At 45.1% G+C, this 27,896-nt stretch overlaps 1 protein-coding gene and 1 long non-coding RNA gene across 5 annotated transcripts in view; one reads left to right on the top strand and one right to left on the bottom strand.

Moving 5' to 3' along the window:
* Positions 1-19,737, bottom strand: part of MMP16 (matrix metallopeptidase 16) — a 265,584-nt gene extending 245,847 nt beyond the window's left edge. For all 3 annotated transcript variants that reach the window (XM_038392264.2, XM_038392266.2, XM_038392268.2), the window contains exon 1: positions 18,987-19,737. In XM_038392264.2, coding sequence (XP_038248192.1) covers positions 18,987-19,118 — 132 coding nt within the window. In that variant the 5' untranslated portion in view covers positions 19,119-19,737. The remainder of the gene's footprint in view (positions 1-18,986) is intronic.
* Positions 134-26,805, top strand: LOC122458638. 2 transcript variants are annotated; one of them, XR_006278734.1, is made up of 5 exons: positions 134-145; positions 1,220-1,380; positions 1,675-1,683; positions 17,603-17,612; positions 26,794-26,805. It is a non-coding gene; the product is annotated as an uncharacterized LOC122458638 (long non-coding RNA). The 2 variants fall into 2 exon arrangements; XR_006278735.1 differs by lacking the exons at positions 17,603-17,612; positions 26,794-26,805 and adding an exon at positions 17,720-17,732.
* The last annotated feature ends 1,091 nt before the right edge of the window (positions 26,806-27,896 follow it).

Raw genomic sequence — 27,896 nt, 5'->3', positions numbered from 1 at the left:
GGATGGGGAACAGGGCTGGGGCAGGGGGTTAGGGGTAAAGGGGGTTGAGGGCTCCAGCTGGGGGTGCGGGTTCTGTGGTGGGGCTGGGGATGAGGGGTTTGGGGTGCATGAGGGTGCTCCGGGCTGGGACCAAGGAGTTCAGAGGGTGAGAGGGGGATCAAGGCTGGGGCAGGGGGTTGCGGTGCGGATGGGAGTCAGGGGTGCAGGCTCTGGGTGGCGCTTAACTCAAGCAGCAAAATGTCTCCTGGAAGCAGCAGAATGTCTCCCGTCCAGCTCCTAGATGAGGCTGAGATTCCTGGACAATACGAGCTGCAGAGCCAGTGCTTGGGGCAGGAGCAGTGTACGGACCCCCTGGCTGCCCCTACGTTTAGGAGTCAGAGGGGGGACATGCCACTGCTTCTGGGAGTCGCACAGAGACTGCCTTAGCCCCACTGCGCTGCCATCCAGATTTTTAATGGCCCGGTCAGCGGTGCTGACTGGAGCAGCCAGGGTTCCTTTTCGACTGGGTATTCTGGTTGAAAACCGGACACCTGTGAACCCTAGCTCCCCAAGCAATCACAAGCCCTGATGGCACAGAGAGTAAGAAGGGATAAGTACAATGTCTCCACCACACTCCCAGTCCCTGCTGGTGCAGAGAATTAAAGGCTGAACCGGGGAATCAAACCTCAGATTCTCTCACAGTAGTGTACAGCACAGGCCAACAGGCAGACCCTTTTTAAATACTTTAACGAGGTTTTGCAAATTGTATAATTACAGTGGTTAGCAGAAAGCTTTTTGAAAACCAGTGTTTGACAGCACTGAAAAGAAGCACTTTAAGCTTTTGAAGTGGCAAGTTTTAATAGTGCCAAAATAGCACCGGAGAAAGTATCAACACAGAAAAGGGGGGACTGGAGCAGAACTGGTGCTGCATGTGGAGAGCCAGGAGTGAGGTCTATGTTGTTAAGGAATCATCTGAAATGGAGCTGGTACTGCCATGGCAGGACTGATAATAAGGGTGGTATATTTCAAACGAAGGAAAAAACAAATTTTACAATTTCTAAAGAGTTAAAAGGAGATATCTATATCTGCTCTCAAGAGTACATGAAATTATACAAATGCTCCCAAAGGTTCTACCTTTTGACATTAATTGGACACTATCAACTTTAAAATCATATACCTCAAACAAACAATTTTCTATAAATGTTACTAAAAGCACACTAGGTTATTTTTTTTAACCCAGTGGGCTTTTCGAAAGGTCACAGCAGAGAGGTATATCATACAAAGCGAATGCAACATGTCATCACTGTCAAGTGGACCTCTGACAACAAGTACATTCTGTGTGGCTCAGATGAGATGAACATTCGTCTGTGGAAAGCTAATGCTTCTGAAAAACTAGGCGTGGTAAGATTTTTGTGCTAGCTTCACCAGTTATCTCAAGACAGATTAAGATATGAAACAGTATTTTTTCCAAAATTAAAAATAAATTTTTAAAAATTCAGAACTTTCTTAAAGGAAAACTTAATTGAAAATTTATTTTGAAAATTTTGAGATAATATGCAAATCACCATACTCAGTATTGGCAAATATTTCACTCATTGTAACCTTTAGTGCTACCTCCATTGTTTATAATATTAGAATCATGCATTTTTGCCCAGTAAAGTATTTTTGTCATATTTGTTAAAGTATACTGTTCAGCTTGTACCAGTCTGAATAGGATTTGAGTCTTCCACGTCTACGATGCAGGTGTGAATTCAGCCCTGAGTGGTAGTGACAAAAGATTAAATTCTGTCTGTCTCTCACCAACAGAAGTTGGTCCAATAAAAGATATTACCTGACCCACCTTGTCGCTAATATCATGGGACAAGCATGGCTACAACAACACTGCATACACATTCTGGCATGACCTATGTCCAGTGCAACTCCATTAGAGTGCAGTGTCATTATTTGCCAAAAACTGTTCTGTGATCTGTTTGAAATAAGTTGGTGCTCTTTGTATAGTTCCTAGTGGGGTAGATCCTCATATACTGAACGATTTGCTCTGGCATAACTGAATATTTGTCTAGTTAGTCAATGCGAACCCCTAATATAGATGTGTGTAATTCTGTTCAGTATAATAAACATATCTATTTTAAGTGTGACTTAGAACTGATTTAAGCATGTCTGTTAGGAGTTTATACCAGCATAACTAGACAAACTTTTTATTAACCTCAGTGCAAGTTATATAATACAGTAAAGGGTAAAATCTGATGATATGATTCGTGCTAATTTGTACCCTCCTGAGCAGACTTAGTAAGAAGATCAAGTTCTGAATGGGCTTGGACAGTGAAATTACCCTCTCCATCTCTTGGAGTAGTCCCTTCAGCATATCAGTGGAGGCATATCAGTAGGGCGGTTGGGAGTTGCTTGCACTGCTACTGTTTGTTCTATATTAGTCTGCAGAACTGTCCGTCTGATATCTTTCACAGTAATTCATTTTTCTTTTGTAAAAGACAGGGATCTGAGTTACCCAGGAAATAATTTTCTGTAGTATCTGGCTGGTAAATCTTGCCCATATGCTCAGGGTTTAGCTGATTGCCATATTTGGGGTCGGGAAGGAATTTTCCTTCAGGGCAGATTGGAGAGGCCCTGGAGGTTTTTCGCCTTCCTCTGTAGCATGGGGCATGGTTGACTTGAGGGAGGCTTCTCTGCTCCTTGAAGTCTTTGAACCATGATTTAAGGACTTCAATAGCTCAGACATGGGTGAGGTTTTTCATAGGAGTGGGTGGGTGAGATTCTGTGGCCTGCGCTGTGCAGGAGGTCGGACTAGATGATCAGAATGGTCCCTTCTGACCTTAGTATCTATTAATCTATGAATCTATGTTTGTTACCTCTTGCATTTCTCTTGGTTTGAACAATTAAAAACAAATTCAGTCTGTTTTGCTGTTGTTTATAGTCAGATTTGTTTTCAGGATCTCAATGCTGAATTGTTTGGGTTGCAAATATTTCATGGATATGCTTAAAGTGTTGCCAGCACCTGAGATTGTATAGTGATTCTTGCAATATTTGTTGTTTTTCTTAAGGCCTCAGATTCAGGAGTGATTCCATTACATCAAAATCTCAGCTTTCACTGAAATTTAAAAAAAAAAATGTTATCCCTCATGGTTGTAGAGAAAACCTGAAATGTAAAGGCTAAAAAAAAAAGGCAGAAAACAAAATGCTCCCAATATTCTTTATCTCTCATGATTTGATGCCAATCTCATGTTTTTCTAGGACCTGAGTCATGATTATTGAATGACTGGTGGGGGCCTACTGAAGGGGGCCGGGAGGGCAATACCATGCTTAGTTGTTTTTAAATGACTCTTTTTACTGGAAGCTTTTTTAAAAAATAAACATGTTTTTACACAGTCTAAAATTTTGGGTCTAATTTGCATCGACTGTGTCTCTTTCAAAAACAATCCTGCACATACAGAAAAATGTTCTCATATCCATTAAAAACACATCTAAGCAATTAATCTGTGAGGCACAATGACTAACTTTATCTCACGGCTTAGACATAAAGTAAATTCTCTTTGGAAGCAAAAAATAAAGATTAGATTATTCACAAAGTGGCTAAAATACTGTTTTCCCCGTGCAATGAGCCTGCCAATGCAAAACAAGAGGAAAGAGCTTAATATCACTAAAGAAGCTTTCTGCAAGAAAAAAGGTTCAGTAGTGTTACTGTGTCTTGCAAAACACCGAGTTACTTATGAACAATCTGGCAGTGCTGAAATCACAAAATAAGGTCCATGAGTAAAAACAAAAGGACAAATACAGCAAGTAACATCTTCAGGTTTTTTTCAGATGCTGGATTTTGAGCTACATGAACTACAGTTCTCCTTATTTTGACCCAGTTGGGTTTAAGATCCTGTTTCTGCAGTCTCAAAGCAAGTTGTCCAACTGACATCAATGAAACTACACACTCGAATAAGATGAACAGAAATTGAATTTCATCCCTGACACTATTAATTAGGAAATTTAAATTTATATTGAATCAAAATTATTTTACACTAATAAAAGAATTAAAAATAAAAGATATAGTTAATTAAATCAAATGTATACTTATAAGTACGGGTGTCAAATGATTAAAAATTCATCGCAAATTATTCACAAGATTAAAATATAGTCACCATTAGTCGCAGTTTTAATTGCACAGTTAAACAATAATAGAATTCCATTTTAAATTTATTATTAACTTTTGCATGTTTTTCTACATTTTCAAATATATTAATTTGAATAACACCACAAAATACAAAAGTATATAGTGCTCACTTTATATTATTATAAATATTTTCATTGTAAAAAAGATTTTAAAAAATCTACAGGTCAAAGCATGAAGGAGCATACAAATGTTTAGCATAGCTGGCATGTAAATACCTTGCAACACTAGGTACAACAGTGCCATGTGAACGAACGCCTGTTCACAACTTTCAGATCACATTGTAAATAAGAAGCAGGCAGCATTATCTCCTGCAAATGTATATAAACTTGTTTGTCTTAGTGATTGGCTGAAGAAGTAAGTAAGACTGAGTGGACTTGTAGGCTCTAAAGTTTTACATTGTTTTGGTTTTGAGTGCAGTTATGTATAAAAAAAATTCTATATTTGTAAGTTTCACTTTCATGATAAAGAGAGTGCACTTCAGTACTTGGAATGGGGGAATTGAAAAATACTATTTCTTTTGTTTATCTTTTTTACAGTGGACATATTTGTAATAAAAATAATAATATAAAGTAAGCAGTGTATATTTTGTATTCTGTGTTGTAATTGAAATAAATATATTTGAAAGTGTAGAGAAACATCCAAAATATTTACAATAAATTTAAATTGGTATTCTATTATTAACTGTTCGATTAATCGTGACTTTTTTTAATCTAGTTGATTTGTTTTTCGTTAATCACATGAGCTAACTGCAATTAATTGACAGCCTACTTATAAGCCTCAAAATAATTTAAAATGTAGACAACATCCTTGTGGAGTTACTTGAGCCATGTCATACCATCATAGAGATATACAGCTTTTTTGTTTTGGCACTTTGTTTGGGATTTTGTATACTGGTTTAGAAGTTAAAAAATGTCAATTACAGGCATTGTTTCTACATATTAAATAGAGAAAATGTTTTGAATGGTGTAGGGTATTTTTGTTTTATGCATTTGCCCTCTCTGGTGGGCCTGTTGCTAAATAGTGAATATTTAACCATCTTTAAGTCTTGCAGGTCCGTAGCCAGTAAAATGATTTAAATGCCATTTTCCATCTTCTTGGGGATTGTCCATCAGGCTACAGTCATGTAATTAGCTTATTCTTCTCAAATAGTTTTTCTAATTAGTTAATGTTTACTGAAATGCTTAACTGTCTGTTCTCTCCTCCTCTGGGGCAATGGATAGATGTTTAGGATTTGGGATGTTGGCTAGTCTTTTTTTAAGGCATCCGCCTAACAAGAGCCCTAAGTTCTATTGTCAGTTTTGACACAGACATCTTTTGTGACTTTGGGCAAGTCAGTTAAGACAAAATCCTGCTCCCATTGCAGTCAATGGCAAAAGTCTCTTTGATTTCAATAGGAGAAACATTGGCTCCTTTATATCCTTAGGTAAATATTTGACTGTGAAATTCACGCAAGTGCAGGGAGCCAGCATCAGACATCCTTGTGCTGATGGGGACATGCAGGTAGTGCTGTGTACATGGGCATGAGAGGGTGCCGCATAGCACCTGGGGAACTGGAGACCATTTTGGGAAAGGAGGAGCCTATACAGGAAGGATGAGCTCTACCTCAACCAAAATGGAATTAGACTGATGGCAAGTAAAATTAAAAAGACTGTAGAGGAATTTTTGAACTAAGGGCTGAGGGAAAGATGCCAGGTGCAGAGGAGCACATGGTTTGGGCTGAGACATCCCGAAAGAATGAATTTATTAAAGAGGAAATTATATATCCTAGTAAAGAGGATAGGGGGGAAAAGATGGTAAAGTACAGATAGGAGCTAGTGACAAAGTACAGGTAGTAAAACATAACAAAGCCCCATTTAAATATAACACATGAAGGCAAGCAACTGAATATTGACAAAACGTACAAATGCTAACTGATTGAATATATGTCATCTCAGGAAGAGATGCAAAGATAACATTTCTAGACACCATAAATGACTTTTTTTTTTTTTTGGAGCAGCTAGTCCTGGAGTCCACAAGGGGAGAGGCAATTCTTGATGTAATCCTAAGTGGTGCACAAATTCTGGCCCAAAAAACTGAACCACTCGGTAATAACAACAATAAAGTAATTAAATTTAACATGTGTGTAGGAGGAAAAGACCAAAGAAACCCACTACAGATGCATTTGACTTCAAAAAGGGGAATTAAACAAAAATGAGGAAGCTAGTTAAATAGAAATTAAAAGGAACAATCACCAGGGTGAAATCCCTGCAAATTATATGGAGTCTAGCTAAAAACACCATAATAGAGGCTCAAACTAAAATGTACACCATAAAGAAAAGAATGCCAGCATGGCTAAACAGCAGAGTAAAAGAGGCCATTAGAGGGAAAAGGCATCCTTTAAAAATTGGAAGTCAAATCCTAGTGAAGAAAATAGAAAGATGCAAAAACTCTGGCAAGTCAAGTGTAAAAGTAAAATTAGGCAGGCGGGCCAAGAAAGAATTTGAAGAGCAATTAACTAAGGACACAAACACTAAATAGCAAAGCAATTTTTAAGTACATCAGAAGCATGAAGCCTGCCAAACAGTCAGTGGGGCCACTGGATGATCAAGGTGCTAAAGGAGCACTCAAGGAAGACAAGGCCATTATGGAGAAGCTAAATTAATTCTTTGCCTCGGTCAGCACTGCAGAGGATGTGAGGGAGATCACCATACCCAAGCCATTCTTTTTAGAGGAGATTTTGAAACAAACAGATAAGCTAAACAGTGATAAGTCCCTAGGCCCAGATGTGATTCACCCCAGAGCTCTGGAGGAACTCAAATGTGAAATTGCAGAACTACTAACTTTTGGTATATAACCTATCACTTAAATCAGCTCTGTACCTGATGACGGGAGGATAGCTAATATGATGCCATTTTTTTAAAAAAGCTCCAGAGACAATCCCAGCAATTAAAGGTCCGGAAGCCTGACTTCAGGACTAAGCAAACTGGTTGAAACTATAGTAAAGAACATAATTATCAGATACATACATAAACACAGTATTTTGGGGAAGACTCAACATTGCTTTTATAAAAGAGAATCATGCGTCACCAATCTATTACAATTCTTAGAGGGAGTCAACAATCATGTGGACAAAGGTGATTCAGTTGATATAGTGTAGTTGGACTTTCAGAAAGCAATTGACAAGGCTCACTAAAGGCTTTTAAGCAAATAAACCAGTCATGGGATAAGAGGGAAGGTCCTCTCATGGATCGGTAGCAGATTAAAAGGTAGGAAACAAAGAGTAGGAATAAATGGTTAGCTTTCACAATTTGAGAGGTAAACAGTGGGGTCCCCCAAAGATCTATACTGGGACGTGTACTGTTTAGCATATTCATTTGTGTCTTTTCAATTGTTGTGACACCAATAGTGTAGTGCAAACATGTAAAATTTCCAAAAGATTCTTTAAAGAAGGGTGATAGTGGGTTGTCTATCTTATTAATATTTATTTAACAAATTATAATTAATTTATAAAAGAAATAATCATGATGCATCATCCTCATCAGATTAAACTTTTCTTCAGAATACACAGTGGCACAAATCTATATCTGCAACTTCATTTTCATTTAAAAACAAGACATGAAATTAGATGCAGGATTGGAGGTGGCCATATGTTAAAGTCATTGGACTGGGACTCAGGAAAAGTAGGTCCACTTCCCAGGTGACCATGGCAAGTCTTTAACCTTTCCTCGCGTCAGTTCTCCATCTGTAAAATAGTAGGCTAAAGTCATGGGTATTCATGAATGAACTTAAAAAAAAACTTTGTCAAAGGTGCCCAGAGCACTGAAAGGGTTCTCTTTTATTGTATTTCATAAAAATCCAAATAAATAACAAAACTAATAGGGCATAAAAGCTTAAGCTCAAATAAATTTATTAGTCTCTAAGGTGCCACAAGTACTCCTTTTCTTTTTGCTAATAGGGAGGCACTCTGATACTATAGAGATGAAGCCACATATGTATCCACGTAATTAAAATAACATTGTTTTCAATTTTTCTTAGATTGGAGAATTTAGGTCTGATTCAAAGTCCATTAATGCTAATAAGGGTCTTTCCATTGATTTCAGTGGGCTTTAGATCAGGTCCAGTATTTTTTTTCACCCTTGGATTATGCAAAAGTGAAATTGAACAGATTTTACTCAAATGTTCCCAGTAAAATTCATCTCTGGGCTGAAACTAAGCACAAAAAGTTTCAATCCAAAACGGAGACTTTTAGATTGTTATGGATGTGGAATCTTGAGGATGTAAAGCAAGTTCCCATTTAAGTTTGTTGCAGTCATTCGCTACTATGTTACAGCTCTAATTTGCAAACGTCTGTGGGTTGGAATGTTGTTGTGGAAATTGTAGTTGCGTTTTCTGTTCTGCCACTTGCTCTTGAGAAAACTGCATAATTAAAATAAATTATGTTTTGGTATTCTTGTTGAGATGTGTAGAAATCTTCTAGCACAGCTACCTAAAATTAAATATAATTTACATATTAATTATTGTATTATTATTACTGTTATTGTTCTTTGTAGAAAGAAAGAAAGAAAGAAAGAAAGAAAGAAAGAAAGGGCACTTTTCATCTTCATGCACTTTAAAAAGGAAGGGAAGCAACAGTGTTCCCACTTTACATATGGGGAAACTGAGGCACAGAGAAAGGGAAATTGACTTGCCCAAGTCACAGAATGGAACAGTGAGAATAAAAACCAAATCTGCTGCCTCCTAGAACAGTGCACTAACCACTGGACAACACTGTCTCCCCTCTTCCATTTGAAAGCATATGGAAGATTCAGAGAAAAAGAAATAATTTTATTTATGTTGTAGAAAGAAGTTCTAGCAGCATCAGAATACAGCACTTCACTATCAGTCAGGAAACTAAAAAGAAGAACACATTTTTCAAATTATAAAGAAGCAATGAGAAACAGCCCTGTCTGCAGTGACCTGAATCATTTTGTAGATTTAGCTATTTGAATACTATTACTAATTATAATACCAGGTTTGGTATACATGCCTATAATCCCAGCTACTTGGGAAGCTGAAGAGGGCAGATTGCTATGTGGTTCTGGGCTGCGGTGCACTACACTGATCGGGAGTCCACTGCCACTGACAGCCTTGCCAGCGGGAGGCTGAAGGACTGGCTAGAACAGCGGTTTTAAAAAACTTTTTTTTCTGCAACCCAGTTGAAGAAAATTGTTGATGCCCGCAACCCAACGGATGAGGGGATGAGACGTTTGGGGCATGGGAGGGGCTCAGGGTTGGGACATAGGGTTGAGGTGCAGGGGTGAGGGCTGCAGGGTGGGGCCGGGAATGAGAGGTTCAGGGTGTGGGAGGGGCAGGGGTGTGGGAAGGGGTCAGGGCTCTGGGCTGGGGGTGCAGGCTCTGGCATGGGGCCAGGGATGAGGGGTTTGGGGTGCAGTAAGGGGCTCAAGGTTTGGGGGGCTCAGGGCAGGGGCAGGGGATTGGGGTAAAGCGTTGGGTTAGGGCTTACCTCGGACAGCTTCTGTCAGCGGTGCAGCGGGGGTGCTAAGGCAGGCTTCCTGCCTGTCCTAGCACCACGGATCGCGCTCCACCCTGGAAGCAGCCAGCAGCAGGTCTGGCTCTGAGGCAGAGTTGTGCAAGCGGCTCTGCATGGCTCTTGCCCACAGGCACCATCCTCCTCCCAGCACCCATTGGCCAGTTCCCGGCCAATGGGAATGCGGAGCCAGTGCTTGAGGTCGGGGCAGTGCACAGAGCCCCATGGCCCCCCAGCCAAGGAGCCGGACGTGCTGCTAGCCACTTCTGGGGTGCAGCACAGTTTCAGAACAGGTAGGGACTAGCCTGCCTTAGCCGGGCAGCAGCACCGATGAGACTTTTAATGGTCCGGTCGGCGGTGCTGACCAGAACCCTCATGACCCAGTGCGTTACATTCTGCGACCCCAGTATTGGGTCATGACCCACAATTTGAAAACCACTGAGCTAGAACAACACGAATGTCTTGTGATCAGCGCTGTCTCTGTGAGGGCTAATGGACTGATTGATCAAGGTGATATCAACTAATTATAATATAATAGTTTCATTTTGTAGACAGGTCATTAATTTTACTTGCAGTTAACAATGAAATTTCATCTCAATAGATTTGTGCAACATCCAAACCACTGCATGTAAATAAACTGCTACAACCTCAGCTTCAGCTTCATGGAGAAGACAGAGGGTTAAAAAGCTCCTCTAACAGCACATCAAGCAACCCAAGGCTAGAGCTGGGAAGGGCAGCACAATAGGATTGTCGCCCAAGGGACAAGACACAGCACAAAAGTGAAGACAATTTCTCCCTGGAACATTGCATGAAAATCCATTGAGACCTGTCAAAGAAGGGTGTTCCCTTCCATAAAAGGGAAGCTTGTTTTTCTGTTGTATTACCTATCCATGTTCTAAGTATTTGGTAATTTCCCCTTTGCCCCTTAGCTGCCATTTCATTGGAAGAGGAATCTTTCTCATTATCAGCCTGCATCCCCCGCTGGAGGACGGAGATATGTTTGTTGGCCAACAAAAACAGGACCAGTAAAACAAAGAAGTCGACTTTTCTTCCAGAAGGTGAGGAAATCATGAAAGGGCAGATTTGTCTGAGGACAATCTTCTACACAAAGGTGTGAAACTAACTTGATACTTTGTAATGATAAAAGATTGGGGAGGGGAGAGGAGAAGGATGAATGAAGTCATCTTACTGAAACAGAATCAACTGTGTCATATCAGGGAAAATGCTGATGGGACTGCAGATCAGGTACATGGATTTATCCTACAACAACTAGGGTTTGTGTATGTGCCATATAAGAACAGCCCTTAAGGAAAGGATGGGATGTAGCTGCATCATCCCAGGGGAATCAGAGGGAGGGATATTCCTCAGGGCACAATCCTTCTCCCAGCTCGCTGATGCACAGGCTACACCATCTGCAGGCCAATTGGGGAAGTGAGGAAAGAGACAAACACACCTCCTCCCTCTGGCTTTGGTGTGCTGGGCATCCTTTAGAGCACATGTAGGAAATAGTCCTGTGTTCCTGACAGTATGCAGGGACTGAGCGCGGGGGGGAGGGGGGAGGCAGGGGAGGAGGGGAGGGAGTAAAGATCTAGTTGCAAGCTGGCCCATACAGAACAACCAGAAAACTATTCAAAAATAATCTTCCTCCACAATACAAAAATCATACGTTTTATTCATCTGTTATCATGTACTGTAATGAAAGTTTTCATTGTTTTCCACTGAATCTTCTACAGAAAATACTGTGGCTCATTGTTTCAGCCACACCTCCAATGTAGTAGTAATAAAATTTAGTTACTGCTTTTCAGCTCAGGATTTTAAAGTACTTTTCAAACGCTGGACCCAAGCCTGCAATACTTGAAATCTGAAGCCCAATCCTGCAAGGTTTCTGACTGCCTCTTTTTTAATGCTCAATGCACTAAAATTAATAGGCTCCTGGCAGGATCAAATGATTAAACCTGCCTGTGGAATCAATGGGAGATTTGAGTGTGCAAAAAAATACAAGATTAAGCCCATTAGTTAATTAAACCTTACAATACTCCAAGAGGTATGAAAGAATTACTTCACCCATCACCAAAAGGCAGTCACTTCTTGAGTGGTATAAAGCAGCTGTTGTCAGTACACAGAAACAGTACACAACAGTTTTAATCAACAGATAAAATTATATAACTAAGTATTTCCATTTCTACAGTTTGTCAATTGTAATTCTTCCTAGAAATAAGATGTTACAGTGTAATTGTTATTACTGTACAGTAAAATATGCTTATAATGAATGGTCATAAGCAGTAGCATGAATGAATAGTTGCCAAGCAACCAATAAATAAACTAAAGGTTCCAAATAGCATGACCTCTCTTAAAAAGATAAAGCTCTAACCATAATTATTTTTAAAATCCATTTCTGCAGCAAGCAAAATCATGTTTGGAACTCCAATATAGGTCTTCTTAATACAAACTGAAACCAAATCTGTCTTTCGACACATCAGAGATAGCAAACCAAGCACAGTCAACCCACCCCCTCACATTATGGTGAGTGGCAGGGAGTGGAGATGGAAAATGGGCCAGGCAATAAACTGTAATCCAATATGGAGGGGTCAACCGCATTCATGATTAAACAAGAGCATTACAAAGACTGGTTATATTAAGTACCTTCAAACAACATCAAGAAGAAGTCTTCTAGGATTTTAACACCATAAACCAATCATGAGTTAAGGTAAAAGAAGGGGAAAGACTTTAAAACTGAGAGGACAGATACAGATTAAAATATTTTGAAATCTATATAATTCACCGTTTTATCTTTATAAACGCTTACAACTGAGCCCTGCTGAGTGAATAAGCAGAATCAAGGTGACTAGAGCAAGCACTGACCTTTTAGATGGATTCAAATAAAATTGACAAAGAGAGGCATAAATCTTAACCACTTAAAAAATAATATACCCACTCTGAGAAAACAATGAATGGTAATGTATTAATTTCACAGTATTTTACTGTAGGATGGACTCTTGGGTGATGGAAGCTGAATTTTTAAGACAATAAATTCAATAATTCTTATGTAAAGATCTTATGAAATAAAAGATAAATACACTGCAGTGTGCTATGTTTATCTTGCAAAGTTCACAAAATACTTCATTTAACCAAACCTCTTCTTTCATAAAACTGAAAGCTACTAATGGATTGATGTTCAAATATTAAACAACTGACTATTTGTAACAGTAGATGAGATTCATTCCAATTCTAAACAGTTCCCTCTCATTAAAAACATAGAAGTCCTAAAGAACTAACATATGACTTGGATTGTGTAAACTCTTTGGGAAAGGGACCATCTTTGTTTTGTGTTTGCATATTGCCTAACACAATGGGGATCGATCCAGGACTGGACCCCCGCATATTCCTGTAATACCAATAATAAATAATATTTCACTCCAGTAGTACATTAATCTGTTGGTATTCTTAAACACAGGAATTATGATTTGAATTATAGCAGGCAATACAATAATCCAAACAATAATCTCCAGGCATATTTCATAGTCACACTGAAAGGAAGGCCAATTCATTGCATAGTACCATCTGTTTCTTATGATGGAAGAGCGTGAAAAGCCTTCCGTTAGCTACCAGAGATATAACTTTCTGATTAACATTCATTTATATTAATGCTGTGGCACAATGCTAGATGTATAGATCTGTTCATCAGAAGCCTTTACAGCTAAATTTCTTTGTACCTGCTTTTTCTAATTAAGTACAGGCTACACTACATTATATCTAAATTCTCTTCTGAGTGATATACCTCATCCAGCTAGCTACACCACAGTCAATATTAACAAATGGTCCTTCAGCATCCTTTTATAAATATACCCACAACTTCAGTGAGTAAGGAGTGCATGACTGGGCCCTTAAAATATTTGAATGTAATGTATAATGCTTATACATATAAACAATATGAAGGGCCTATCAAGTTCCTTTCAATACAACTGGCAGTGTGTAATGTAAGGAATACCTTAACCTCCTTCTTTACATGTATTTTCCGGGCTTGCTCTGTAACACGCTCTCTTTACACTACCGCATAGCACTTGCAATTCTAATTAAGTATTCCAGTTGAAAAGCATATAAAGGTAAAGAGGCAGATATTTTTTTCTTCCCAATTGTTTATTCTCTTGCAATTACAGCTGAAGAGTTAAAATGATCAGTTTTTTAAAGTTTAGAAAAACCCAACACGTAAGGATGAAAAGGTCACGTATCACCATTCAGCAAGAGTAGGACACTAATTGTAAAGTTTGTTAACAATGAAAACAAAGAGGTTCTTGCTGCTTGTTACCGTGGAAAAATGCTACCAGACAGTATTTCTCTGAAGTTTTGATTCCACTGTGTTTTGTTCCACAATAAGCAATTTAACTGTCACACTTACTTGAAAGGAGGGGAGGAGAGAAGGAAGGTTGTATTGTTTTAAGGTGTTGCTCATACTAAAATAGGACTCACTTTAAAATCCCCTTAGGGACCCAAGCATATATATTTAGCAATAGAAGATGGAAAATATAGCGTAACAGTCTGCTTTAGAAAAGAAATGATGAGCCATACTTTTCCCTCTAGTATTTCCCCCAACACTGATGCTTTGAGGAAGTCTAGACATGATCCTGCAAACACTTCTTCACCCAGTACTCCTTACTCAAATGTATAGTTGCATTAACTGGGATGGGGCTACTCTACATGAGTAAGGGTAGGCAGGATGAGAGTTGGGGAGAGGAATGTGCTGTATAGCTCCTACCTTGTCTTTTGATATAGGTAGTTCGTTTCAATGGGTTTTGATTCCCCCTCCCCGCCATCTATTAAAAAGGTGAAACTGTTCTTAATGCAATATAAATAAAAATAATTACAGAAATTCTTAAACTATAGAAAAATGTCAGCTTTAGGAAAATAGTTATCAATAAAATAACAAGTTTAAGGGTCACATTCTACTCTTTAATCTTTGTAATTACCTATGAGTGTTAGAGTTCTGCTTGTGGTCTTTAACAGGGAAATTGCTTATAAACACTAGAAGTATTTAGTATCTAGTAATACAAGAAACAGTTCACATAATGAAGAACGCAGTGGAAAAAAAATTGTTTGCCTGGGAATTCCATTAACCTATATAGATTTTCAAAGGAGAAAATCCAGCCAGCTCATTACAGGAATTCTATACTGAAAGATCTTTCAATTAGTAGGATAAAAATCTGAATTTTAAATATCTTGTTAATACCTAGTATCCCATTTACTACCCCATTGATGCATCTGACTTGTAGAGTAAGACTGAACTAAAAATTTAGGGAAACACTGAAAACCTCTAGTGCACAATCACTCACACAAGTAGACCTCAGACTTTGTTGGCAGTATTTATGTGAGTAATATGGAATTAACAATCTGGACCTTAATCCTAACCTTTGATGCAGGTGACACCTTAGAAAGTGATCTCCAAAACTCCATTGATGACCAGGAACCGATGAAAATAAAAGTTAAAACTTCCTAAAACTAGTCTTACATGAATTCTAGATCTCAAATATTGTTACTCAAATCACTCATGAATACTTGAAATAAATGGTGGATTTACAGTCCTCCCTTAGCTAAATCCCTTGCAAAATTTTCATTGACATCAGAGAGTGTAGGTGTGAGAGCAATACTATGGTTAACACAATAAATAAATGACTGTCATTTACATTTCTCACTCTGACCTACATCATACTCAGCTATGTCTAGCTATTAAAACAATATGCACCATATGAAAGTCATCAGTGACATTCATGTTTCAGAAATTACACGTCAGCTATCATTGGAAGCAGGACCTTCACCCACTTCCATCTGGATGTTTAGCAAGAACAAGTTTTACAACCAACCAACATGATTTTAAAAAAACTGTCATGCCAATTATGAACTTCAGGTTCCTATTTTGTTGCCTTAGAGGAAGATACCTACATTTAATCTCTTTGAACTTCAGTAGTATCCCTTGAGACAGTGTTTTGGCTCAGTCTTACAAACTCAAGTTGGAAACCAAGAAAGCCAGCATTTCTATACAAATGTTATTCAACACCTAAAATGTTAAACTATATGAGTCAGAATTACAATAGCAAATAGATTGATCCCATGTTTTCCAATGCTGAATAGCTTTCATCAGTATTTCCTCCAAATTTTAATATAATCAGAGAGTACAAAAATAAAAAAAATAAAATTCTAAATTCACATGAAACCTCAATTAGTATAAAAATAATCACATCACAGTCTGTTTTCCAAATACATATATTCGGTAGAACTGAATTCAACAGAACTGGCACTAGTTTTTTAAGGCACCCTAATTTCTATGTGTATTTTAATGGATCTTGGAATGAATTTGTCATATTCCATTTTACTGATTTATTATAGAGTGTAAGTGTTTTATGGGTCTCATGCTGACACACAGAATTGTATGGCACAGTGTCACCACATTATTGCCAAGTCCTTTACCTCACATTCCCTTCTGCTTTGAGACTGTGGCACCTTTCAATATTACAACAAAAGACAACTGCAAAGCTGTGAGAAAATGAAAACAGCTTGGAAATGCTAGCATGGAACACATTTTCTTTCAGGGGGAAAGGGAGGGGATGGGAGACGGGACACCTCTAAAGGAATAGAGAACCTGAATGGCATCTCATGAGTACAAGCACTTTCCCCCTCTCTTCGGCTTTCCTTCCTTGTGGTACTGTTCTTTCCCCTCAAAATCTGCTATTTTCCATACAGAAAAGAGAGGAAAAAATAAATTGGCTTCTCCTCTTTCCCCTGAAAACCTCCCACATGCTGTGGCTGGCCTCCCTTTCATGCCCCACTAGTCACGTTCTCTCTCTCTCTCTCTCTCTCTCTCTCTCTCTCTCTCTCCTGCCACCATAACTCCATCTACTGCCCATCTCTCCAGCAGAATCAGCAGCCAGCAATCAGAGGGAGATGGAAGTCCTTCTGTAGCTGAATTTTTTTTATATCCCCAGCAGGGGGCCACTAAGGGAAGACAGAAAAGGATACACAAAGCTGTCTCCCTCTCTTCCTCAATGATTCCTTTTATATTCACCCATGAAAGAATGAAGTTGAGAAAGTAGCAGTATAGCGGGGGACCTGGTTGAGAGAATCAAATTGTGCAAGTCAGCTTGGAAAGGTGGGAGAAACACTGGGGGGAAGGAAACAGAGCAGCATTGCATGTGAGGAAAAATACTGAGGGAAATGAAGAAAATACTAGAAGTGAGTGTTATTATTTGTATTGCAGTAGCCTCCAAAGGCTACAATCAGGATCATGGCTCCATTGTGCTACACATTGTACAAACAGATGGAAAGACATGATCCCTGACCCAAAGAATTTACAATCTAATACAAGAGGTAGGGAAATATTGGGGGAAAGAGAAAAGGTATGTGTGTGTGTTGGAGATATTGGTGGTGAGGAGGAGCGATCAGAAATGGCAGAGGAAGAGATCTTAGAGCAAAAGAGACCAGGAGTTTTGAGCGGAGAGGAAATCTTAATGATGGCATGGAGAGACCAGGATTAGATGGGGAGAGACTGATGTGAGGAGTCCACGAGTGTGTGTTGGGAGATCTTTGGAAAATGACTCCAGGAAAATGTGTGGTGGGGGGGAACCTTTGGTGGTGGAGAGGGAGAGACTAGTACTGGATCAGTGGGAAAATCTTGGGATGGGAAGAGACCAGAAGCGGGTGTGTAGGAGAACAGAACTTGGGTGAGGAGAGAGAGAGAGACCTGTATTGTGTATGGGAGGAGATCCTGGAGGAACAGACTAACAGTGTGCAGGGGAAGACTAGAAGCGAGCGAGTGGGGGGGGGTAACAGATGGGGAAGGAGACCAGGTCTGTCTGGGGGGGGAGATTTTTGGGGGTAGACCCAATGTCTACCCTGGAAGAGATTTTTGGTGGAAGTACAGATGTGTCTGGGGCTGAGGAAATATGGTACAGAGAGAGAGGGGTGTCTGAGGGAGATTTCTTCATTGTTGGGCAGGAACGTGTGTAAGTGGGTGAGAGCTAGGGGAACGAATTTGTGTAAGGGAAAGAGGAAGTGTGTGTGTGTGTGAGTGAGAGAGAGAGAAAGATGTTGGGGACAAGACTATGTTTGTGCTAGAGAAAGAGTTCAGGGAATACAAGTGTGTGGGTGAGAGACAGTCTGGAGATAGGAACAAATGGTCTGTATGGTCTATGGGTGCTGCAGAAAGTTCAGAAAGCGGGATGGATGGGAGAGGAGCAAGTGAGGAGTATGGGCAGATAACAAAAGAATGGAATTATAGTGTGAGTGAGAGAATGAAAGAAATGTGTAAAGTAGGGAGACACACACAGGACAAGAAAGAAAGGAAGATGAAGGACCGGAGTGGATGGGAAGAAAAGAGAGGGAAGTATTACACAGTACTGAAAAATCAGATTAAAGGAAACCAAACTGGGAACTATGCAGAAAAGGATACATCAAGATACACCATGAAAGGCAAGGGGGAAAAAAGGAAGGAAGAATATGCACAAAGGAGACATAGTTAGTAACAAATATTTCTTAATGGAAAGCATAATGCAAAAAATAAAACTGAAAAGTGGGGTGGATTAGAATAGGGGTTGGAAATGGGGGATATACACTGAAATCTCACTATGGCAACAAAATTCCTAGGGTTAGCCCTGCCTGGGAAGCTATTTTTATTTGCTTTTCTACATTTAAAAAAAAAATCTCCTTTTTGGCTCTCCCCACCCTCCAACTTTAGTCGCACCTAAATGGCATTTATTTGGCCATTTCTAGTAACAAGCATTCAGTTATGCTTCAATGAGAAAACGATCAGCTTTTGTGCTTAAATATTTAACATGGAAATATACTAACATAGCAAGTTTCCCTCCCCCCTTCTTCCACATTAGACTTTCTTTCATTCATTCTTCCCCTTTGTTTAAAAAAAGAAAGCCAGGAAGACATCTGAAGTCAAAGGTATCCCTGCAGCTTTCTCCGAGCTGTCTGGGTATTATCTACCCTAGCTCCTTTTATTATGCCACTGGCTTGGGTTTAGGGATTCGTATCTTCCCTAGAAGAGAGGTATATCCCGGCCACAATGATGTGGTCTAGCTCTGGGCTGCCGAGGATAACGGGATTCTCAGGCTAACGGGCATCCATCAGGCAAGGGAACTCGGCTCCGAGAGCCGGCTGCTGCAGGAAAGCAAAGCCAATGTGCATTTGTGCCTTGGCTGCTCCGGAGACACGGCTGGGGAGCTGTTTTACTGAAGCAGCCCAAATATTGGGGAACAGCCTTGGGAAGAAAGAGGAGGGAGGAAACACACACACACACACACACTCACACACACCCCCGGCTGATCTTACCTCCACATTGAAATACTGCTCCGCTGTGCACACGGGGGCACATAAAATCCAAAGCAAGGTTTGCAAGAAAAACACCCTGGGATGATGTACGAAATCCAACCGGCTTCCAGCGCTGAATGCGAGTAAGATCATAGTGAACTGCGCCTCAGTGGATGGAAGAGCCTCTTTCTCTCTGCTCTCTCTCTCTCCGTCCCCTTACACAAACCAACAGTCCCCAGTGTTGGTGAAGAACCCTTAATACAGGTTCACCCACAACAGGGGAGGAGGAAGAGGAGGAGAAACAAGACACTTCACTCCACAACACAGATAGCAGCAGCAGCAGGGTCAGCTCTTACTCATCTTCGGTCCCGTAAGGGGAGAATGTGGCGTCCAAGTACAGCTGCAGCTCCTGCAAGGCTTCTCCCTTTGCACAGCAGCCGCCTCTGTGTCCTCCTCCTCCTCCTCCCCCTCCTGCTCCTGCTCGGCAAGGCCTTTGCTGCCTGGCTGCCTGCGCTCCCCTGCCCTGCCTGTGCTTGTGCCTCTCCTCTCTCTTCTCTCCTCCACTCCAGAATGTTCATCTGTAATCTACATAACTCCTCCTCCAGAGTCGGCTTCCTCACATACATCTTAAAGGAGACAGGCTGTCTGTCTGGCTGTGCTGGCATGGACCTGATCCACCCTCTAGGGCAGGAGCTCTCTTACAAGCGGCTAGAACTGTTTGAATGAACAGATTTCCAAGCAAGGGAGTGGGATGAGTGAGTTTAACACACACACACACGATTAATCCCTAGTTAGGAACTCTCCTGCCCAATGAAGTTTGACAAATCTGTAAATTCCTTAAGTCCCTCAATCCATGGGAATGTGTTGGAGCCCACTTCTCCGTTTTCATCAACTGCCCTGCTTGCCAAATGTACTGTGACACCAAATTGTATAAAGAAAAGCAGTACTTGTGGCACCTTAGAGACGAACAAATTTATTAGAGCATAAGCTTTCGTGAGCTACAGCTCAGAAGTGAGCTGTAGCTCACGAAAGCTTATGCTCTAATAAATTTGTTCGTCTCTAAGGTGCCACAAGTACTGCTTTTCTTTTTGCGAAAACAGACTAACACGGCTGCTACTCTGAAACCAAATTGTATGTGAGCGACAACGTTAGCTTTCTGTTTATATACTGCCCAGCCCCCTCCCTGTTAAGAACACCTCTACACAATTCTCTATATGCGCCTTTTGTATAAAGCTCTCTATACATTCCTTAATGTCTACTTGTAATATAATTATCTTTATATATCCCACATTATACACTACCTTTACACAGCCCTCTTTATAGACCTTTGCTGTACAGCTCTGGATACATTTGTCATTATGAGCAACCTGAAGACAAGACTGATTTTTGGAAAATTGGTTCTGTCAAATTAACTTCTTGGGGTTTTTTTTTAATTTTTTTGTTGGTAATGAGATCACAAGTTTGGTTGATAAAGGTAACTCTTGCAATAACAAACTTAGACTTCTATAAGGTATTTGACCACACATCCTGATTAAAAAAATAGTATTAGACAAAAGCAATGCAGTGCATAGTAAATGGATTAAAAACTGGGTATACCTTCCTGATGAGCTCCCAGTGCAACCGTGTGGCCAAAAGGGATAAAGTGATCCTTGGATGCATAAACAAGGGTATCTTTAGTAGGAGTAGAGAAGTTACTTTACCTCTGCATTTGGCACTGGTGCAACCACTGCTGAAATAGTGAGTCCAGTTCAATTCAAGACGGATGTTGATAAATTGAAGAGGATTCAGAGAAAAGACACCAGAATAATTAAAGCATTGGAAAACATGCCCTTTAGTGACTGACTCAAGGAGCTCAGTCTATTTAGCATAACAAATAGAAAGTTAAGGGGTGACTTGATTACAGTCTAAAAGTACCTACATGGGGAACAAATACTTGGTAATGGGCTCTTTAGTCTAGCAGAGAAAGGTATAACCTGATTCAATGGCTGGAAGTTGAAGCTAAACAAATTCAGACTGAAAATAAGGCATAAAATTTTTACAGAAAGAGTCATTAACAATTGGAACTGATTGCCAGGGGTCACACTGGATTGTCCATCATTGCCAAATTTTTAAATGAAGATTGGATTTTTTTCTGAATATATACTCTAAGAATTATTTTGGAGAAGATCTATGGCTTGTGTTGTACAGGAGGTCAGAGTACATGATCACAGTGTTCCCTTCTGGCCTTGGAATCTATGAGAGAGATCAGAATGTAAATGTTAATGGGGCATGGTCATTAATTGGGGTCTACTGGGGTCCCACAAGGATATGTTATTGGCCCAGTGCTATCTATTATCCTTATCAGAGTGTGACAGACTGACAATATCCTGTAATATCCCAAACAAACTTTATGGGATGAAGATAAAGTTTATTTAATTAAACCTTATTGAATGAGGGTTGAAAAAACTGGAATGGTTCAGACTAGGAGTGCATGAGTATTGTGACAGGGCAAGGCCAGATGGCTATAGAAAAGTAGTGATAGATATATTATCTCCAGGCTAAACAAATCCCTGGTCTTATTGTGATCCGGGAAGTGGGCGGGCGAAGCCCGTCCACTGCTAAAGGATCCCCCCCAGCCTAAAAGGGGGATCCACAGGACCTAGATACCCAAAAAATTCCGGGGGACAACTAATAAAATAACAGGGACAGGAGTGCGGTCAAAGGGTCAAACGAAGGGAACCGGACGGGGACACTGAGCAGAGAACCCCGGACAGCGCCCACTGCTCCTCAAAGGCGTCAAGGGAGTCAGAGGACGCCGCCCAGAGGAATTCTGCCCGGATACGTGAACGGACCGAGGATCAGAAATAGGCCCCACAGTCATAGGAGACTCCATCGGCCAACCTCCTCACTCCGGTTTTGTAGATGGCCATTTTTGCTAGGGCTAGGAGGAGGTTGACCAGGAGATCCCGTGACTTTGTGGGGCCACGGATAGGGAGTGCATAAATGAGAAGGTGAGGGGAGAAGTGCAACCAAAAACGTAATAAAATATCGGTGAGGAGGCGGAATAGGGGCTGCAACCTGGCACACTCCAGGTAGACATGTGCCAGAGTATCCCTCACACCGCAAAAGGGGCAGGTGTCTGGGATTGAAGTGAACTGCGCCAAGTACACATCCGTGCTCACGGCTCCGTGAAGGAGGCACCAACTGACATCCCCGGCGGGCCTTGGGACTAAGGTGGAATATAGGCTGGCCCACCAGGGCTCCTCACCCTCCAAAGGTGGCAGGAGGTCCCGCCATTTTGTATCGGGGCGGGACACGAGGGTGCGGGCGTGACGGGTGTGGAGCACGAGCGTGTAGAGATGTTTTCTTGGCGCGGTTTGAAAGCAGACTGGCTGCATCTCGTGCAGCCGGCTTCTAGAGAAGGGGTGAAGGGGTCGGTTGGGTCCACGGGGCAGGGGTCCAATTAAAAGGTCCGGCGGGCCTGGGGTAACGGGTGGGCGGGGCATGCCCTCGTGCAGGACCCGGTCGAGATGAACCCGAGCAGCGGGCGGCAAAGCGGCCTTCACCTCCTGACGTATGCGCCGGGGAGTACAAGGTCCGGAAAGCCCCATGCGCTGAGCGAGCGTCAGGGGATCCAGCCAGTCTCCCCGGTCATAGTCCAGGAGGTCTCCGACTCTTGTGACCTCTGCCAGGACCAAACTCTGGCGCACCGAGCGGGACTCCGCCACCTGCACACGGAGCTGGGGGTTGTGTAGCAGGGGCTCCGCGAGGAGATCTGCCCCCTCGGTGGCCGCCACGGACCTGCTCGTTGTAAAGAGTTTCCAGGTCCGAAGAAGGTCCTGGTAGAAGACCGGCAGCCCGGAGAGGTCTCGCGGAAGACCTCTCGGAAGGAGATAAAGGAGCTGCCGGTCGTATCGGAGCCCTCGGAAGCAGCACAGGAAGGCGTGCGCCAGTATGCTCCACGCCGGACTACCTGCACCATAAAGGAGCCTCTGCAGGGTCTGGAGGCGGAAGACATGGACCTGAGTAAGCAGACATTTTAGGCCCTGCCCTCCCTCCTCCAGAGGTAGATGGAGAACCCCTGCAGGGACCCAGTGGAGTCCTGACCAAAAGAACTCCAGAATTGATGTCCGGAGGTTGGCCAGGAAAGCCGGGGCCGGGACCAGGATGTTGAGCCGGTACCAGAGCATGGACAGGACTAGTTGATTAAGCACTAGCGCTCTCCCTCGAAGGGAGAGGCACCGGAGTAGTCCTGTCCATTTCCGGAGCCACTCTATCACCCCGCCCTCTAAATTCTGCCAGTTCTCCGGTGGAGAGGGATGCGTGGCAGAAAGGTAAATGCCCAGATAGAGCAGCGGACCCGTGCTCCACCGGATGGCCTGAAACGCGGGTGGGAGGGAGCTCGCCTGCCGCCAGTCCCCTACCACCAAGCCAGAGCTCTTGACCCAGTTGACCCACACGGAGGAGGCTGCCAAATAGATGGCCTGGCAAGCCTCCACCCGCACCAAGTCGCCTGGGTCCTGGACCACGAGGAGCACGTCATCAGCGTACGCCGACAAGACTAGCCGCAGCTCCAGCTCCCGCAGCACCAACCCTGTCAACCTCCTTCGGAGGAGACAGAGGAAGGGCTCGATTGCCAGAGCATACAGCTGGCCTGAGAGGGGGCACCCCTGCCGTACTCCTCGCCCGAAGCTGACCGGTTCGGTCAGGGTCCAGTTGAGCCTGACCAGACACTCTGCGGAAGCGTACAGCACCCGGAGAAAATTCACAAACCTGGGTCCGAAACCAAACGCCTGCAGAGTGCTCAGGAGATACCCATGATCCACCCTGTCAAACGCCTTTTCCTGATCTAAGGACAGGAGGGCGAACGACAGACCATCCCTACACCCAAGTTCCAATAGGTCCCGGACCAGATAGAGGTTGTCGAAGATGCTGCGGCCCGGGACGGCGTAGGTCTGGTCTGGGTGGACCACGTCCGCCAGCACGGACCCTAGCCGCAGCGAGATGGCTTTTGCCACGACTTTGTAGTCCGTGCTGAGGAGCGAGACGGGATGCCAATTTCGTAAATCGCAGAGGTCCCCCTTCTTTGGCAATAAGGCCAGCACGGCTCGCCTGCATGAAAGAGGGAGGACCCCGCTCTGCAAAGACTCGGCCCAGACGGTGACTAGGTCTGGGCCCAGGACGTCCCAAACCACGCGGTAGAACTCCACGGTCAGCCCGTCCATGCCCGGAGATTTATTGGTGGGCATGCGATGGAGGGCTTCCGAGAACTCGGCCAGAGTGAGAGGCAGCTCTAGCCGGTCTCGGTCGCCCACGCTGACCGTCAGGAGCTCCTCCCAAAGCACTCTGCAAGCATTAGGATCGGTCGGATCCGGGGAGAATAGGCTTGCGTAGAAGGCTCTCGCCCTCCCGCACATCTTCACCTGATCCGTGAGGGGGGTGCCATCTTCTGCCAGTTTCTTAGCCCCCCTCTTTTTCTCCATGGTATAGAAGAAGCGGGAGCCGCAATCCATCTCCCGAAGGAGACGGATGCAGGATCGAACAAAGGCACCCCGGGCCCGATGGTCCTCGAGGGTCCGGAGCTCCTCCCGCTTCTCCCGGCACGCTCCGCAGAGGGGTGGATCCTCGGGGCTGGTGGCCAGACGCCTTTCCAGCTCTAAGACCTCCCGTTCCAACTGCTCTATCACCGCATCCCTCCGTCGGCTGGCGACCTGGGTGTAGTCACGGCAGAAGAGCCGGGCGCGCACCTTCCCTAAGTCCTACCACCGCTGCGCCGAGGGAAAGGCACGCCGCTGCCCTCGCCAGGCCAGGCAGAACTCCCGGAAGGACGCCACGAAGCCCGCATCCTTCAGCAAGCTGTTGTTAAAATGCCAATAGGCTGGCCCCGGCCTCTCCGCGCAGAGGGAGGCTGTCACGGTGTCTACATGATGGTCAGAAAATGGGGCCAGCCGGATGCTGGAGGAGTGGGCTCGTGAAAGATGAAAGCGTGATAAATAAATGCGGTCCAACCGGGACAAAGGTGAACGTGGAAGTGTCATCCGGGTGGTGGTCGCGCCAGACGTCCACCAGGGAGTGGTGTTCGACTATCTCCTGGAGGACAGCGATGGCGGCCGGGCTCTGCTCGGTCCCCGAGCGGTCCCGCTCCTCAAGGGTGATGTTAAAGTCCCCTCCCAGGACCAGGCACTCCTGAGGATCCAAGGTGCCGAGGAAGGCGGATGCCTGCTGATAGAATTGCAGCCGCTCCGGGCTCGCTGCTGGGGCATAGATGTTGACGAGGTTGACTACGAGCCCCTCCATGCGGACCCAGAGGTGCAGCAGGCGACCCGGCACAGCCTCGGTGACCCCCAGCACCTCAGGCCGTAGGTCGGGGGAGAACAGGGTCTCCACTCCAGCCGTACGAACTGTGAGGTGGCTAAAGTAGACCCTGTCCCCCCAATCCAGCCACCAGCTGTCTTCGGCGGTCGGATCCGTATGGGTCTCCTGCAGGAAAACCACAGAGTACCTCCCCTCTCGAAGGAAGGAGAGCACCTGGGACCTGCGGAGACCCATCCTACAGCCACGGGTGTTCAATGTTGCGATGGTAAAGGGTGCCATGAAGAGGGCTGGGGGGGATCCTCGCCAACAGGGATTCTCGTGGCTCCCGGCGGGCCACGCAGCAGTCCGTGACCCACCCCGTAGGTGAGTAAGGAGTCACGGAAGAGGCGGACCCGTTGGTAGGCCGCGGCGCCCTGCCTCCCGGTCCTTTTCCCCTCCCCCATGAGGGCCCTTGCAGCCCGTAGGATTTGATTAAAGTCCCCCCATTGCTGGAGGGCAAGCTGGACTTTGTTGCGGGAGCCACGGACGTCTTCTAGAAACTCCCGCAACTCCTCTCGCAGCGCATGGGGGGCTGGGGTTATGGTCTGGTTACTCCCCGATGGGGCCCTTGGTACAGCCCCATGGCCCACCGAGACGGGCAGACAGGGTGCGGACCCCCGACGGGGCTCCTGATGGGTTGACCTGAATGCTGGGGCGATAGGGGGCAGCGGAGGGAGGATAGCAGCTCCTGGTGGGTCGGGACGGGTAAACACAAAGGCCACTCCCTGGGAGTCATCTGTTGGAAAGGGGAAGGAGACAGTCCCAGGGGTGGCAATAATATCTCGGGAGGTGGGCGGGAGAAGGGCAGGGGCAGGGGTAGAGGTGAGAGTCTGGGTCGGGAGAGGGCTCTCACTGATGCCGGGCACAAGCTCTCTGGTGGATTTGGCAGCCATAGCATCAGGAGGTGGACTTTCTTCTGTAGGGTCCTCTCCCGGGAAGGAGGTCGAATGCTCCTCACCAGCGAGGGATGCCCCTGGTGGCTCAGGTTCCAGCCGCGTGGCACTGGCCGTCTCCTCAACTAGCTCGGCGGCTCTCAGTGGGGTGCCCTCTACAGCCGGGTTGATGGAGGAGTCCAGGGGCTCCTCGGAGGTGGGAGCAGAAGCAACGGTTAGGGGGAGGGAACATGGGGAAAGGGGGGCTGGAGTGAAGTCGCCCAGATCAAGGCCCGCTGGCATAGGATCGTCCTCCCCCTGAGTGACCGGGGTCAGACCCAGGGCCTTGATCTCCTCATATATAAACGGGAAATTGTTTTCCGCTACCCCGGGATTCTCCCCGCCGGCACCTGACGCGACGATTGCTTCGGGGGACACTGGGGTTTCAGATGGTGCCTCGGGGGTCTTGGAGGGGAGGGACTCCCGTGGAGGGGAGATACTGCCTTCCAGTGCTGCCACGTCTTCCCCAGCCGGCTCTGGTGGATGGGACACACCCGTGGGTAGAGCGGAAGGCTCGGCATCGGTGCCCCCCTTCCTGGTCTTCCGGGGGGCCTCCGCGTCAGATGGGAAGAGCGGAGCTCGAGCCTTCCGCTTGCCCCACTTCCCCTGGACTAGGGCCCAGCCCTCCATGGCATCATCTGGGGGCTGGCTAGCAGGGGTTGTGTCGGGGCAGAAGCGATGGCTCAGGGACTCGAGGGGGTAATGGTGGGGCAGCACAAGGGAGGGAAGATTCCCCTTGGGGCGGGCCCTCTCCCATGCCCGGCAGTGTCCCTGCCGCACCCTCCTCCACAGGCCTCGTCAGATTGCAAGCAGCGGGGGCGGGGCTCTCCCGCTCGTCTGGGCATAGTTGGGGAGGTGCCCCTTGGGCCCGAGCGGGAGCAATGGTGGACTGGGAAGGAGGAGGGGTGGTTTCAGGCGCCGGGCAGCCAGGGGCGCCGGCGATGACGGGGCCGGTGCCCTGCCGGGGCTCGGGGATCCCGGATGCCCCTCCTTGCCGGGCCTCCCCCATGGAATAATGCACCCGGTAATGGGTCCCCTGGTAGGGGACTAGGAAGGACCCCTCGAGTGCCTCTCCATCACGCGCCGCCGCCGGCAGTTGAAGCTGCACTTTTCGGCGGAAGGAGAGGACGTGACGGAGGGCGGGGTCTTTGCAGCCCAACGGGAGAGGGCTGATGACAGAGATGGGCTTTCCCAAGGTAGAAAGGGCGGGTAACAGGGCGGCATTGGGGAGAAAGGGAGGGACGGAGGTCAGGACCAGGCGGACGCCCAGGTCCTCTAGCGGTTCTAAGGGGACGAACACGCCCCCAACTGCCAGGCCCTTCTCCACCGCCTCCTGGGCGGCGGCCTCCGATGTTAAGAAGAAGACGACCTTGCCATACATTTTGGAGGCCGCCACAATGGCCGTGGGCCCCACCACCCTCGCCAACGCCCGCACGTAAGTCTCCACGTGGGGCGAGGCAGGCACCAGGAGGCAACGAACGCCGTGCTTCCTGGTCATGGTGGGAAGGGGGCCCCGGCTGCTATAGATGGTAGCGGAGGCGGTGGGCAGGAGAGATGACGTAACGGCAGGCAGAGGGGCTGCCGCCACCTGGGCGTACACCCTGGGGGCCGGGGGAGGGACACCCGTAGAGCTGGTGGAGGGAACAGCGGGGAGGGGCGCCCCAGC

The sequence above is a fragment of the Dermochelys coriacea genome, chromosome 2 (genome assembly GCF_009764565.3).
Source record: "Dermochelys coriacea isolate rDerCor1 chromosome 2, rDerCor1.pri.v4, whole genome shotgun sequence".
Taxonomy (NCBI): Eukaryota; Metazoa; Chordata; order Testudines; family Dermochelyidae; genus Dermochelys; species Dermochelys coriacea.
Note: the sequence above shows the minus strand (reverse complement) of the source record. Positions and strands in the feature narration are given on the sequence as shown.